Genomic DNA, 15,587 nt, shown 5'->3' with positions numbered 1-15,587 from the left:
AAAGTCAAGGCAAACAATTTTTGCAAGGCACTGCACATACTAAATAATTTGTGATATCTATTCAGTAGAATGTAAACCACTTCTTCCATAACCTTTAATTTGTTGATCTGTCAGCAGATCAAATCTAAGGTATTGTTCTCACAGTTAATGGATTCCATAACAAATATGTAATTATTGACTTTCCTTTATGGGAGGGTAGATCTCATATTGGCTCTGCAAAAGTTTGCCACAATATGAAATCTTTTCTTCATTCACATTTTTAAAAACACAATACAAACAGCCCGTTTAGATAGAAATTCACTCATGAATACCAATGCAACATTTTTTTTTTTTTGCTCTTTGTCTGCATAGAAATCCCCTCAGGATGGGACCCCCACCGTCTCCAGGGTAACGGGACTCAGCCTCAGGCACGTCGTGTGTTAACCTGCTATAGTCTGGATGCCATTAATTAAACCGGCGGAGGAAGCAGCTCAGTAACTCGCTGTGTTTACAAGCCGTTCTCTCTCTCTTTCTCTGTGATCTCATGTGCACACACAGACACCAACCGAAACAAACCTCTCCCAAACAATCCCTGCATCATAAGTGTGTTGTATCAGTGCGTGAAGGCAGCCTCGTTTGCTGCCACGCAGCCTGCTGGAGGGCGTCGGTCAGTGCGCTTTTTACGCGCTCTTATGCTGCAGCGTGTTTACCAGGAGGAGAGGAGGAGAGTTTGGGATCCTGACTTCCAGAGCGCATGTGTCCCCCCGCGGAGATGGCAGTCGTGAAGAGGAGCCGCTAAACTGGACTTCCTCTCTTTCTTTATTTTTCTTCCCCCCTTGAGGTGTAAGATGAGAGCCTTTGCACTGAGGCTGGCGAGCTCGGGAAGATTTGTGAAAGCAACTTTAATTTTCCAAGCAGAGGAAATGTCCACATTTGCGAGTCCGACCATTGCCTCCTCACAGCTGACCTCGGATCAGCTCACGGTGCTCGTTGCCTCCTGTAAGTAGCTCATTGAACGCCAGTCCTGCTCAATATTTACTTTTCATAACTTCGTCAAACAAGTTCCAAGAAGAAAACATCCTTGATGTGCAGCATCAAGATCAGTTATGAATTTCAGCTGCTGGATGAGGTTATTTTATGTAAATCCAACTTGCTTATCACACGTTGTGATGGAAATGTGATTTTGTGTCTAATTTTTATCAATAATTGTTGAATAGCTGAACAGAGATGGACCAGTCAAAAAAAATTTGGGGGCTGACATCAGTTTTTGGTTTTATTTGAAGCGTAAAAAGACATTGAAACAGAGTGAAACATAAATGCTCTGCATGTTTTTGTCGACAGAGATAGCAGCTTTAAATTAAATGAGGGTGTTACTACATTATTCAAATTTATGCATCATAGCATGCCCTGTCTGATACTGAAACATAAATCTCTTTCCAAAAAACACCAGAGGGGAATTGTCTTTAAGGGATTTTTTTTTATCTCTCTCTTTCATTCTTATTTTGCTGGACTTTAGACAACATTTTCCTGAAAGTAATTGCTAAGGTCTGAAAGCAGCAGGTGCATTTATGGAAAGTGACTAGTAAATTAGTAAACTGGTAAGGTAAACATTCCCATTGAGTTCTGAAAAAAGGAGCAAATAGTTTTCATAAAAAGTAACTAGTAGATTCCATGAGACTTTCAGTACCACGTCGTTCTGGAGAGTCGCAGGTGAGCCAACAAAAGTACCGGCAGCTTCCAGGAAAGCTTCAGAAAATACCTTGTAAGTTCCAAAGAGCAACGTTTAAGTTTCAGGAAAGTAATGTTTCAGTTCTGAAGCATTTAATGAAACAAAAATTATAAGCAGCTGACCTGCCGATCTCTGATTAGAGAAAATCCGATTAATTGCAGATTGTAAGTTGCACCTGTGTCCAAAATGAAGGGTTTGAAAATTGATTTGTCCTTATTAAAATGTGAAACATTACACCACAACATGTCCTCATAAACAAGCAGCAATTACTAATGAACTATTTCCCTTTTTCTCTTTTGAAACAGTTTCTTCTCTGGTGTTCTTTTTCGTCGTCATCGTGCTGCTTTCCATTATTTACCGCAAAGATCCCCAGTGCTGCAAACACGGCTCCTATCAGGACCCACACGCAGATATGGTGAGTCGTTCAGAGAGGGAGCAAAAAAATAAATGAATAAATAAACACACCACGCCGTGAAAAGTTTCCCTTGTGCTGAGCTTTCTTCTGAAGGTGATCTGTACGTGTAGTGCTGCAGGACACGCTCTGACAAGAGAGAGAAGTGTGTGTGCAGCACAGTTAACAAGTGTCAGATTAAGTTTTGCCTGGCTGTGGCGAAAGGACTGAATAAGCTTGATATCATCGTTCTGCAGCAATGGATTCGCCTCTGTGAATTAGCTGCCCTCCAGAAATATCTCGCAGAGACTCGGTGATTCTAATGGAATTGGACAGAATTAGCTCTCACCGTGCATACTGATGCAACTTCACCACCGATGTAATTAAATCAGAGCAAATCACTTCTTTTTTATTTATTTTTTTACTGACACTCTGTGAATATTCCAAGCGTTCAATCTTTCACCTAAATTCACAACTGCAAACGCCTTAAGAAACTGTGGTTGAAGTCTGGAACAAGTCAGGCAGAGGAAACAATGCGTCTGGTCAGGTGTGCCTTCATCCAAAACACTGTGTGTGACAGAAAACTATTACGGGACTTTACCTTGAACACACCAATCCTACAGCGAAACGTGTAAGTGGCGGCATTATGCTGTGGGAGCGGATTTTCCTGTTGTATTTCCTGTTGCCCACAGTCAGAGCTACAATAACATGGTTTGGACTGAAGCATAATTATGTGTCAAAATTCCCCAGAGTCTGTGGAAAAACTGAACATTGACTTTCACTAAGAGTCTTTATCCAATCTAACTGAGCTGGAGCTACTTTGCAAAAAAAAAAAAAGGAAAATTTCAATCTCTATATGTACAAAGATGGCAATGAGACCTCAAAAAAGTAGTTGGAATTGCATATTTTCCAACAACTTATTATGTCAGAGAGGATCATATATATTTTTTTAGTTGTGAAAATTAACAAGTGACATTTTCATTCCTTTTGTAACTATTGTTGGCCTATCATGTAAAATACCAACAACAAAAAAACACCACCTGGGATTGAGGTTCTAATTTGGAAAAACATATGAAAATGTTTGCCGGCAGAAAACACGATCGATTATCAGCTCGGCGCACCAGGAAGTTACGTGCGGAAATGTAAACAGTTCAAAGATGGTAACTGTTCTGGCTTGAGCGCTATCTTTGGACTGCAGGAGCACAGGAAGCTGTTTCTCAGCCATGGTTTGGATTAGATAGATCTGCTGCCTGGTTTAAGGAACCAAGAGAGTCTAATTTACAGATCCAAACTGGTCACTATGGCCGCCAGTTACATCCAAACGCACGCATAAGATGAGATTTTGCGTTTAAATGTTCATAAATCCTGAAAATGATTAATCTGAGAACGCTGTTGTCTGTTGGACTTATACTTAAAAAAAAAAAAGAGTTCAGACCAAACACAAACCCTCTTTCATTGTTTCTCAGAGGGATATTTCATGTCTTCAGCCTCATAGCCACATACCTTTCCCTGCTTCACTTTGCCCCCATGAATAGGGGACAGACCTCTCTGTGGGTGTTGGGGACACAGTGGAGACAATGGATCTCCTTTAGTTTGAAGCAGTAGGAGAAAAAAAAACAAAGAAAAAAAACGAGCTGCTGCTGGGATCCTCCCCCGACTTCAGCACCGATTTTACACGGTTGTGCTTTTTCACACTGGCCGAATCAATGGCAGGCGACAAAAAGACAAACCTTCTTTTCTTTTCCCCCTTTCCTGAGGACGTTCTTCTGCTTCTTTAAAGTACAAACGAGACCTCTGCCATCACCTTTTTCCAAGTGCTCTCTGTTTCTCGCTGAAATGCGGCGAGGGGTCAAGCCAAAGGTCGCCGCTGTGCGTCTTTTTCGAGTGTGAGAAAAGTGATAGTTTGATTCGCCCAATCAGAAAATGATCAATTTAACACTTCAGAACAGCCAAATACCATAAAATGTTGAAGTAAAGGCGAAACCTGTTGCTCCTCGTACTCAGGCTTAGTGTCAAATTGACATTGTTATGATCATGACTTGCAGGGAGATAATGTTCACCGGAGTGTGCTTATGAACAGCTACCTGCCGCAGCTACAAGGACAACACTCAAAAGGCCTCTTGGACCCTCCTGACACAGTCAGTACATCACATTGTTCTCCTCACAAAGGACGCTCATTTAGACGCGAGGCAATTAACTTGCTTTTCTGTCTGCCTTTTTTTCCCCCCTGCATCCCAGCGCCACATACAGTGAGACGCTGACAGGTCTTGTTGTTTAATGGAGGGGGTGGGAGAAGGAGGAGGTGCGGAAATCGGAGGGTGGTCATGTTGTCGCCTTATTGATCTAATAATTTATGGTGCTACTAAACCGTCCGGGGCCCACAGGGATGAAACAAGGCATGAAAATTGGTCAATTGGGCTGAAGTTAGTGGCTCCCTGGCTAATTGCAGATGGGGGGAAACGACAGCTAGTAGTGCGTGTCGGGATACAGAGTCCCATAAAAGTACGTTTACCTCTTGAACTCTTGTTACTTTTGTCACGTTGCAACCACAAACTTTAACGTATGTATTTTGGGGGAATTTAGCATAAATTAGCAGAGTTTTGCACAGGCAGACTGACATTTTTACTTGTGTTTTTTTTTGTTGTTTTTTTTTTGTGTGCAAAATATAGCTGCAGCTGAATCAGGACAAAGGTGGAACATTTGTCCACAGATTCTCATTTAGATTTAACTCTGGAATTTGACTAGACCATTGTAACATTAATAGGACTCTTTTAAGCCCTTAGACTGGAGCTCTGGTTGTATGTTTTGCAGCAGCTTTTCTTCCACCCATCTTCTCAAAAATTCTCACTGCTTTCATTAACTAATAGCTTCCTTCTTCCCAATCTTCTACTTTAGCAAGATTTGTTAAATATGTGGCTAAAAACTGCCCTGTCGCCAGATTCTCCTACTTGATCCATGTTTCTCTGCGGCTTCTCCAAAAATATTCTCCAGTGTCTTGACTGCTTAACCGGATAATACTTTTTACTTTCCTTGTTCTACATGTCAGGTTATGCACAGGTTATTTCCAAATTAGGCAGATAAAGGCAAGAAAGGCTTATTTGAATAGAACCATTCAGACAAAAGGGAACAAAGATTAAAAGATGAACGAAGCATCAAATAGAAGCAAGAAAATGTGCTGCCTTGTGGCAAAAAGGATGAAAATATTAGCATGACAACATTTAACATCAGGTAACTTCTGGAGGCAACTGGTTCTATCGTATTTAAGGGTTAAGAGATTAAAATGCATCCATTCAGATTTTAATTTGCGAAAAATGATAAAAACCACGTGGAATATTCCTTCTCCTTTACAATTCTGCACTTTGCATTGATCTATGACATTATATTTCTATAAAAAAAACAAAAAAACATTGTGATTTGTGACTTAATTTGAGTGAATACTTGTTCAAGGTGCCGGATCAGCTGCATCTTCTGAAGTCACTGCTGTTGGTTTCAGGATGCTCCCCCTCAGTACTACAACAGCAGACAGACTCTGGTTGGATCTCCTTGTTTGGAGCAGACTCACATCCCTGAGGACAGCGTTACCCAGGTAACCCCGCTTCTGCGCGCGCATCATTTCTACTAAAAACAATCCTTTGCTGGAATCACTTCTTTGGATCATGACTCGGTGCGTTTCGTTTTAAAGTCATTGTTTTTGCCTCAAGTGTCCAGTGTCCTCTGTGCCTCTCAGTTGCCGGGTGAGCTGTTCTACGTGGGCCTGCCCTCCAGCTACAGCCTGCCCGCCCTGGAGGCCACCCTGCCGAGGCTCCCCTCCTACGAGAGCGTCCGAAAGAAGGACCGCCAGCGGCAGATCCACATGATGATTGCAGACCGTTTCGGCCTCAATGGACCCATTGTTACTGAGGTAGGGTGAATTACCGTATTTTCCGGACTATAGAGCGTACCATAAGCCTCACCTACAAATTATTTTGATAAAAACTGGAAACGCACCGCTCTCGGTTTTCCGTAAGGACCCAGCAGAGGGCAGCGTCCTAATAAATCTGCTGGACGCAGCCCTCCATCTCCAACGCCGAACCATGGTTTCGTTCACGCAGAGTTTATGTGCAGTGGCTCTATTTCCCTCCTGTACTGCCAGATCAATAGCCGTCAACTTAAAAGCTGCATCATATGAGTTTAAATCATTTCTCCTCGTGCCTGCTGCTAGCATGTGCTTGTTCTAAATGAAAATTAGCGCTTTCTTCTTTGATTTAATGATTCACTTCCTGCTAAAGCGCCCCCTGGTGGTTGAAGAAAAATCCACAGAAAAGCCGCACATGGACTATAAGCCGCATGGTTCAAAGTGTGGGGGAAAAAGTAGCGGCTTATAGTCCGAAAAATACAGTAATTCAAGACCTGGCCGCAACATCCACAGTCACAGATCCCGTGCCGATGAAGCCCTTAAGAGACTGAGCTTTTTTTTTCTTTTTTTTTTAATGGGATCTGGAGACAGTTGTCACTTCGGTCATGCAAGGTCAGCTCAATGTGTGGCTTAGCACTAAATAAAGATAAATTAAGGTACGTTTCTATCTGTCGCTGTTTCACTGACAGACAGTTCTGCTGCAAGAGATTAGACAGCAGTCGCATCGGGGTTATCAGGAAGCGCGATCAGCGCCTCTGCATTGTGCTCCCGCTTTTAACATTTTACCTTGTTGATCTATGGCTGAGCTTTGGGTTCGCACAACGCTCCAGCAAACAAGGTAATGAGAAAAAGGCACATCGAACATAATTAGAGGCCGAGTCCATGAGTGCAAACAGTGGCCAAGAAAGCAGCTTTGTACTCCTGTTGTCTGCCCTCCTTTTTCTTAATCAGACACTCCCTGACATGACACACACACACACACACACACACACACACGAAAGCGAGCTCACACCCGCTGCTTTTTGCCCATCACAGCAGTGGTCAATAAAGAAGCAGATATCCCTCCCGCCTCCTCCCCTTTCTGGGCTGAACGTGAGCGAGAGCTCAGATAGTGATGCCCTCTCGTTGTCCCCCATCTGTCCTGCAGCCTGAGGCAGGACGGCATGGAAACATTTGCAGCCTGGCGCTTGTGTGTGGTGTGAGACAGAGTGCAGGGTGCGGGGTTGTTCATGTTGCCTGAGGGTCCCAGAGCAATTAAAAGATAAGAGAACTCAGTAAGGCAGCGTGGATCTGCTCGATTTTATCAGGCAGATAATGAAGGGGAAAAAATCACGTTCCAGCCAGCTAGAGTGGGACCGGATTAATTGGTAATGTAAATACAAACATGTTCCTTTTATTCTTTAAAAATAGGCTTCAAGCCCTGCAGGCCACAGGATGTTCTCTAACTCCCCTTTTCCCCCACAAACGTGCAATACAGGAATTTGATCAGGAGACGTGATTGGGTCCAGCAGCTGTATTTGGTCCGTCCTTTTCATGTCTATGAATATAACTTTATTGGCACAAAGCAATGATGATGATAGAGAAAGCAAAGTTATGTGGACACAATTTAACCCTAAGCCATCTACAAAAACCACAGTCTAAACTTCTACTAGAAAAATGTATATCTCAGATAGCATCTCAGATGACTCCTGCGTTTCAGTGTTTTGTATAACTTACAAATGCAGTGGATGGAAGTAACTAAAAATCCCACTATTCTGACTCATTTTTTTTTCATTAATTGGACTTGAATCTAGATTAACTTGGTTCTGTCTGCAACAGAATTAATTTCTGTCAAATCAAAACTCAAGGCAAACACGTGTTCATAAATTTGTCTGTTTAAGCCATTGTTAAAACAAATCCCAAATATTTTCTGTGAAAAGTAACCAAAATCTATCAATTATTACCAAAAAGGTTGTTATTTGGAGAAACAAGACTAAGACCCCCTCTGTCATTTGTGATCCATACAGTCTCCTCCGTCGTACGAAGAGAGCATCCGCCAGTCTGTGGAGCTACCGTGTGACATCCTGCCATCTGACCTGGATGTTCCCCTTCCTCAGAGAGCTTACATGAGCGTGAGCCCAGGTTACACCACAGACAGCACCATTCTACCTCCTGTATGAAGCCGAACAAGCCCTCAAGCTGGAGAAAGGCTGTACCTCAGTTTCTGAAAGAGTTCAACAGAACTTTCTGATCCAGATACCTCAAACTGAGCCGGACAACCAACCCAAAGAGGAGCTGCACCCCATCTAACCAGAGGCACATATGAATACTTCAAAAAACTGAGCATTCAGAAACCAAGGTGGCTGGGACATCTTAGGAAATTGTCCAAAACAAATTAATGACAGTGTTGTGGGTGCGGTTCTGCTCATAATTATTTTATTTTTTATGTTTTTTTTTTATCATAAACCATAAAGTGGAAACACATTGTATGTTTTTTTAATTCAGATGTGCTGTAAAGCAGATATTTGTTTGTGCAGCCAACCAACAAAGAGGGAGACAAAAAGTGCCAAACACACAGTTATTTTCACTTTTAAGAAAGTTGAGCTAAATGCTCACAAAACACTATGTTCTCTATAAAAGAGGGAGGAACAACTCAAACCCGGGGAACAAACGAACAACAAGGAGCTAGTTTTGCAAAACTCAATAAAACACAACTTAAAATAACAGTCTGGGAATCATCCTCCATAGTCACCAATCAAATACTATGTTTTACAGAGGAAAACAAACGTAAAGAAATGCAAAATATGATACGAGCAAATTTCCCACTGTGCAACAATATCTGTTTTTATTGTGTTCATTTATCTCAGTGTGCGTTCATGGTTAGGTTTAGTCTTGAACTCGTCCTGTACCATATTTATTGAAGAACAATAATTTCCCTCGTGTTTCTGCTTTGTGGAAATGCAAGAAATAAACAGTTTTACTATTTTGTTGATGGGCTGTCCTAATTTAAGTTTCATTTGAATAACAGAGAATAAAGAAAACCCATGTGCACACAGAGCCGCAGCGTAAAGAGATCTGTCTGTACACGTGTGAGGAGGAGAATGTTTTAAACATAAACGGAACGGAGATTCTCTGAGGAAAAAAAATGTATAAATCGTTTGACTCCGATCATGAAGACTTCTCTTGTGATGTGGCTGTGTCACAAAATAATTGCTTTGTGTTTTGTTGTTCAACATTAATAGATGGCATTTGGTTTCAGTTGTAATGAAAATTCAATCCAATTCCCCAAAACACGTTGCTAGGAACTCTACTTTTATTATTTAATAGTGAACTTTTCCACACTGTGCCATGTTGCATCAACAAATTTATTTATTTTTTGCTATTTTATTGGTATTTTATGTGACCAACAGAAAGTAGAGCTTTACTGTGAAATTGTAGGAAAACAATATATGTTTCTGAAAAATCCTTGCAGATAAAAATCTGATAAGTGTGGCATGCACTTCTTTCAGCCCCATTTATACTTTTTCCTCTAAATAAAACAATGGTGCAACTGATTATAGCTCAACTAAAAGGAAAAAAAAACAGCACATGTGAGTTTATTTTAATATCCACTTGCATGGAATAAAGAAGAGTTGACGCAAATTTCAGATCTGCAAAGCCGGTAGCAGACTTTCAGCTTTAATTGGACTGAAAGGTGGTTCAAAAATGTATTTGCTGACAGTTCAGATCACACAAAAATATACACCAAAATGTTCAGATTTTCATTTGTAGAAAAATTCGAGAAGCATGTATCGTTGTCTGTCTACTATACAGTCTGTCACATAAAACCCCAATAAAACACATTGATGTTTGTAGTTAAAATTACAAAATGCAGAAAGAGGATATGGACATTTTTGTAACGCCATGTGTCATATCTTATAGTTGTTCACTGTGCATTTTAACCTCATTAAATTGACAGCACTTGCACAACAAATTAAGTTGTTTATAAAGATGCTTAAAATGGTAATAAAAGACACTGATTTGTTTTCTGCTATGATGTTTTCAACTCAACACCAACTGAAATAGCCACAAAAATTTAATAAATAAACATTGTTGACTCGCTCCCAGGGTTTTAAATAACTAGTAATGTATGGATTAAAAATTATTTTTTTTCCAGCTCCTTCTCCTGAGTGGAAGACAGTGTTATTATTTCTTCAGCGTGACTCAGCGTTGTGCCAATTGGACAGCCGCTTGCGTCACTCACGGAGAAAACCGAACTTCCCCGAGCAACCAACCGCTAGTTTGGTACGTAAACAAGGTCAGACTCTGCAGCACACAGACTAGACTTCTTCCCGAGCCGAACCCTCCTGCTTTTTTTTATTTTTTAAAACCAAGAAGAGACCCAACAAAAATCTCCAGAAATCTCAACTTTAAGGTAAGCTGCGCTTCAGCGATACGTAAAAACCAGCGAGGTTTATCTGCATGACGCACTGCAGGGGTGAAATTGTGTGGAGCTGCCTGAAAGAAAAAACACGTTTAATGGGACTCTATGATAGTGGGAAAACAAAATTAAGTTTGCAATGTGTATGAAGAGAGTTGCTGACGCTTCGGTGCAGATCTGCTGCAAAGTCGCTCTGCGGCTCTGTATTTATTTCTTGCGCAGTCATCAGCTGACCTCAAACTGGGTCGGGGCTGAAACTGCGTGGTCATGCTCTCCTACAGTATGAATAAGATCGCTGGACGTGCTGCGTGCATTTAAATCAAAATCCGGTATGTTTCTTATCCCGCGTGAACCGTCACTTGTTCTAAAATGTAATGTTTAATTTTAAAAAACAAAAGCGTCATTCAACCCTAACTTAGACAGTCTTCTTTATTTTCATGTTTTGTTGCTGCATCTTAATAATTGAGCATGAGGCTGGACTATGGGAGCGGCAATGATGGATTTCTGATGCGCAATCTGACTGGTTTGTGTTGCTCTGCAGATTGTAGGAGAATGTGAGTGTGGCATAAACAGAGAAGGTGTAAGGATTTCAGACAGAGAGAGGACCTTAACAAGGACACGACCCGGGCAGGCCCAACATATAAACGAACTTTGCCCAGCTTTGGGGTTCTGAAAGAGAACAGATTGACACATTCAGCAATTGTACACATCGTTAGAAAAACTTGAATAGTTTGAAAGTTCTAGTAAACGGAGGGAAACTGATAAAAAAATAAAATAAAATCCTGAGTTTTCTGGTTCCGCTCTGGTTGATAATGGCTTCTGGCTTGATAACTTATTTTTTTGGACTAATTGCACTTCCTTGAGTTTGTTTAGGTTGCAGAGGTGCTCCGAGGCATTGCTGTTGTGATCACGCTGTGCAGAAAGGTGAAGTTTCCATCACGTGTCATGAGCTCCATGCTGATGTTTTGGCCGTAAACATTAATTAACCTCTTGCACAAAGTCCACCTCCTTCAAAGAAGCATTCCTGTTTTGATCTCTCCGTGAAGAATTAATTCTGTTATGAGGAGAAACGCAATAAAAAATAATTCAAAAAAAGTATTTCAGGGTTAGGGTTTCACTTCAGATGTGACAGGTAAACTGGCTTCAGCTTGTTCAAACCATTCAGATTTTTAACATTCCCTTAAAAACTGGTTATAGGGCATTTCAGGGCAACAGCACACACTGGAAAAACAATAAATAAAAGAGGTCGTGTTTGTTTTTATTACACCTACCCATGATGCTTTTGGGAAGCAGCATTTACCTGAATCTGTCATTGGTCATTGCAGGACACGGGCACAGACATCAGCCAAGATGATGCAGTGTTTTCACTTCATGGTCGAGCCGGCCAAAAACCTGACAGCCAAGATTAAGGTCAGCGTTGTTTTCTTCAACATGTTTAATGTTCAAACTCTTTTTTTCTTTAGGTCACATTGTTACTTAAGTAGATAATTCATTTGAAAACATTGCTATCACGGCCATCTAGGACGCGCACCTTGCTTTTATTTAGCAGAAAAGAGCCAGTTGGATGTCTCTGCTAACACCATTAGAGCCTTGATGTGCATTTTGATCAGGCAGTGCAACTGCCTCCTCTCCAGATTGACATTATTACTTTCTAAAGCACTTCTGGACGAGCACTGGCATCCTCAGTGTGGGTCTTGAAGCCTCACTCTCATTCCAATGAGTATCTAACAGAAACCCCTTTGTTTGTGTTTTTTTTTCTTTTTCTTTTTTTCCCTGATAGGAGTCGAACAAGAGAGCAAAGAGAGAGAAGAAGGAGCCTCTGGATGAGGATCAGCTGTTTGTGGTGGAGCTGGCTAAAGACCTGAGCCGGGTCTGCCAGGTACAGCTTCAACACGAAAGAAGCATATTTCCAAAAGCAATCTAGAGTATTATTTTTTCCCCTCAACTTCTCAGAACATTCTTACCTATCTAAGCTGGGGATTTTTTATTTGTGTTTTCTTTTGTTTCTTTTACTTTCTTATTCTGTAACATCACATGGCACTACACAGCTAATTGTTTCGTAGTCCAACAGGAAAGCCGCCGTACAAAATAAGAGAATAAGAGAATTATCTGCTGTCTTTCCCTCTTTTTTTTGTTCATTCCTGCAGAGGTCAGAAGTCCTGGAGCACATCTGTAACCAAGATGACACTTGGTCGTCTTCTCTCTGCCGACTCTTCGTCCTGCAGTCGGCATCCATGCTGGAGAACAAGGTGCAAAGCCAAGATACAAAAAACCACCTCAAACAACAACAACATATCGCTTATTAAAACAATGACAGAGGTATGAAAGCTAAGGTGTGTACCTTAAGGTGAATTTCTGTGTGCAGAAGACACTGATGCAGACTGATGGCTGGCCAGAGATGGACGAGGGCAAGCAGCCTGATCTGATTAACGGACAGGACCTGGAGCGGGCCAAAGCTGTCATCCTTAACTGGATCAAAGACCTGAGGGCCCAGCCTGAGGTGGGAAGCTTAAGTATGCGACTAAACCCTTCCCGTTGTACCGAACCTTCAAAATAAAAGCTGTTCTTTCTAATAAACGCTCAGCAAAGCGTGTGGCCCGGAGAACCAGTCGCCAAGATCCTGGAGGACCTCCAGTCAGCCTGGCGCTGGGGGCGCGCGCCCAATCTCCTGACTGCTATGGAGTTGGTTCTGTGGACTTTAGCGTCTCAGCGACCTGACAAGGTAGCAGCTTGTGTTGTGAATCACAGAATATACTGAACATTTTCGGGGCCAAAAATTTAACAACACCCCTGCCCCCCCTTTTTTTTTTGTTTTGTTTTGTTTTTGCAGAACACCATCCCACAGCAGTGGCTTTTGTGGAAGCAGAGAACTCACAAGATTGGTTCGTAAATCACTCCAGAATTTATTCTGATGCGGTTTAATGAAACGAAATGTTCGTTTTCATCGGTTTCATCGTTTCCCTTCCAGGTGCCATATCCTACATTCCTCAGCCAGGTAAATGAGACCAAGAATATCAAAGTACACACTTTGAAATTTTTATGGCAAATCTCTTCAAGGGATAAATAGAAACAGCTTAAATTTATAGATTTTATTCGATAAGTTACAGATTACTTAATAGAAACTATTTCCAAGGAACACAGGAGTTATATTGCCATTATAGTACAAGTATGAAAATATTGTTTTGCTCCAAAAAAAATCTGGAAAAACAGACATGATTTACACCAGAAACATTGCTTATATGTAGAAATATCTGTGAAATATTGCTATTTACAGCATCTAGCACTCTTATCGGCACTCTAAGATAGAAATTTAATACAGATTCAACTTTATTGCATGAGGATGATCCAACAGTAACATAAATAAATATTAATTTGTGTTCATTTATTCAGAAGAGGAAAAACAACCCATTTCAGAAGTGCCCTGGCTGTGTACTGAAGTTTAAAACCGGTTAATTAGGCAGCCAAATAGAAATGAGAGTTTTTCCTATGTAAGAATTATTTTCTTAATCCTCCCAAGTCTTTATACCACAATGAAAGAACAGACGACCATGATCTCAAGAGATCTATTTAGCTTGTTTAAAACAGCTCTCACGCCCCTTAAGGGCCCTGGTACACTGGTCTTTTGTGTTTTCGAAGCAGCTAATTAGATGAATTTTAGTGTTTTCCAGAAATTTTCCTCACATGTATCAGTTGCAAATGAAAGTTCTGTTCATGCTGAGATAAATCTTTTTTTTTTTATTGTTATTGTTCTTGTAGTGTGGGACTGGATTGGAGATGCTGCAGGTACTTGAACACGTTTCCTGAAAATATTTTGGTCAGTTTTCTGAGTCGTCTTTGATATTCAAACCGTCTTCCTTCCCGCCCAAAGTGGAGGTAACTCTGGATCTGGACACGGCCAACCCAGACCTGCTCATCTCTGCCGACGAGAAGAGGATGCGCTGCGGCTTCGAGCGGAAGGATGTTCCCAACTACCACCAGCGCTTCGACGGGTGGTGGTGCGCCGTCGGCCTGCACGGCCTGGGCTCCGGCCGCCACTACTGGGAGGCGGAGGTGGGTGAGTGCGACTGGCGGGTGGGTGTGGCCAAAGAGTCGGCGCTGAGGAAGGGCTTCAAGTCGCTGAACACTAACACCGGGTACATGACCCTGCGGCTGGAGAGGGGCACCGAGTTTAAAGCACTGACGGTCCCCTTCACCGCCTTGCCACCGGGCCTGATCCCCCGTAAGGTGGGCGTCTACCTCGACTACGACAACGGCCAGCTGTCCTTCTACGACGTGGACAAACACTTGCACATCTACACCTACAACGAGACCTTCACCGAGAAGCTGTTCCCGTTGTTTGGTACAGTGGAGATTGTTAGGGATCTGGTGATCCGGTCTCCAGCACCTAAGACCCACTGTCTCTGCCCCACATCCTGCCTGTGGGCCTAGGTTCCTCCACCACCACCCACCAGTCAGGTTTTCCTGTATGAGCCAGTAAAGTTAGAGTATAAGAACCCAGAATAGCGGTGCAATCCTGATATAAATGACCACTCTGTATGCTGCTTCTGCTTTAATGTGACTTCTGCTGCTATTTTCTCAACATAGAGTTAGAGCACCACCCTCTGGTCTTTTGTGTTTTCAGACATTTGAGCAGAAACTCCAATGTAAAAAAAAAAACTTCTGTATTGTGCAATACTAATATGATAACAACAAAGCACTTCTGTGAATAAAGAATAAACCAAATTCAGTTTTAATTGCGCTGTTTATTTCTCTTTTAAGACCTAAAGGAAGATCTTTAAATTATTGAATTTATTTATTTTAGCCACTGTTGGTTACTGTTTCCTTCCCATGTTCTTTTGATCTTATCACATCTTCTGATATAACATCAGTAATCAGAATTATCTAAGAAAAATAAAACAAGCACCATATTCATGAAGAGTCCAAGTCTATCTACAATTTTAATATTGCCCAGTCTCATCAATAATATAACTTGAAAACTGATGGTTTTCAAGTTAATTAATTAGTTAGGTAGAAACTCTTGTTAGATAACAAGTTTCTTACAATCAAACATCCTGGAATTTGGTACTGGTTTCTGTTTTAGAGTATTCAATTTTTTGCCCAAAAGATGATTATGTCTGCAAATCCCAGTAGATCAGCAGGTCCAATCAGAGATAAGCCTGCCAGGTACCAGCAGCGCTCGCCTTCCTCATTCTGA

At 41.5% G+C, this 15,587-nt stretch overlaps 2 protein-coding genes across 3 annotated transcripts; both read left to right on the top strand.

Moving 5' to 3' along the window:
• Positions 1–216: 216 nt before the first annotated feature.
• LOC106906928 (uncharacterized) lies at positions 217–8,896 on the top strand. The gene is made up of 5 exons (XM_014972404.2): positions 217–978; positions 2,014–2,123; positions 5,593–5,685; positions 5,827–6,000; positions 8,001–8,896. Exons 1-5 carry the CDS (start codon positions 828–830, stop codon positions 8,151–8,153), a joined length of 681 nt encoding a protein of 226 aa, XP_014827890.2. The 5' UTR covers positions 217–827; the 3' UTR covers positions 8,154–8,896.
• Positions 8,897–10,232: 1,336 nt separating this feature from the next.
• On the top strand, positions 10,233–15,115 carry LOC106906881 (butyrophilin subfamily 3 member A3). 2 transcript variants are annotated; one of them, XM_014972364.2, is made up of 10 exons: positions 10,233–10,387; positions 11,719–11,803; positions 12,174–12,272; positions 12,541–12,642; positions 12,759–12,893; positions 12,978–13,115; positions 13,224–13,275; positions 13,362–13,388; positions 14,150–14,176; positions 14,262–15,115. In XM_014972364.2, exons 2-10 carry the CDS (start codon positions 11,744–11,746, stop codon positions 14,819–14,821), a joined length of 1,200 nt encoding a protein of 399 aa, XP_014827850.2. In that variant the 5' UTR covers positions 10,233–10,387; positions 11,719–11,743; the 3' UTR covers positions 14,822–15,115. The 2 variants fall into 2 exon arrangements, with proteins under 2 accessions (XP_014827850.2, XP_087864377.1); XM_088008251.1 differs by lacking the exon at positions 10,233–10,387 and adding an exon at positions 10,634–10,722.
• Positions 15,116–15,587: the final 472 nt, after the last annotated feature.

The sequence above is a fragment of the Poecilia mexicana genome, unplaced genomic scaffold (assembly GCF_051168715.1).
Source record: "Poecilia mexicana isolate PSO_F unplaced genomic scaffold, ASM5116871v1 scaffold_8, whole genome shotgun sequence".
Classification (NCBI taxonomy): Eukaryota; Metazoa; Chordata; class Actinopteri; order Cyprinodontiformes; family Poeciliidae; genus Poecilia; species Poecilia mexicana.
The sequence above is the reverse complement of the archived record's forward strand: the minus strand, read 5'-3'. Positions and strand labels throughout refer to the sequence as shown.

Bases quoted from the DNA above. Each gene is read 5' to 3' on its own strand.
- LOC106906928 (XM_014972404.2), top strand. From the start codon at position 828: ATGAGAGCCTTTGCACTGAGGCTGGCGAGCTCGGGAAGATTTGTGAAA. The intron at 979-2,013 runs GTAAGTAGCTCA...CTTTTGAAACAG, and splicing joins CACGGTGCTCGTTGCCTCCT to TTTCTTCTCTGGTGTTCTTT. The intron at 6,001-8,000 runs GTAGGGTGAATT...TGATCCATACAG, and splicing joins ATGGACCCATTGTTACTGAG to TCTCCTCCGTCGTACGAAGA.
- LOC106906881 (XM_014972364.2), top strand. From the start codon at position 11,744: ATGATGCAGTGTTTTCACTTCATGGTCGAGCCGGCCAAAAACCTGACA. The intron at 13,116-13,223 runs GTAGCAGCTTGT...TTGTTTTTGCAG, and splicing joins CGTCTCAGCGACCTGACAAG to AACACCATCCCACAGCAGTG. The intron at 13,276-13,361 runs GTTCGTAAATCA...TTTCCCTTCCAG, and splicing joins GCAGAGAACTCACAAGATTG to GTGCCATATCCTACATTCCT.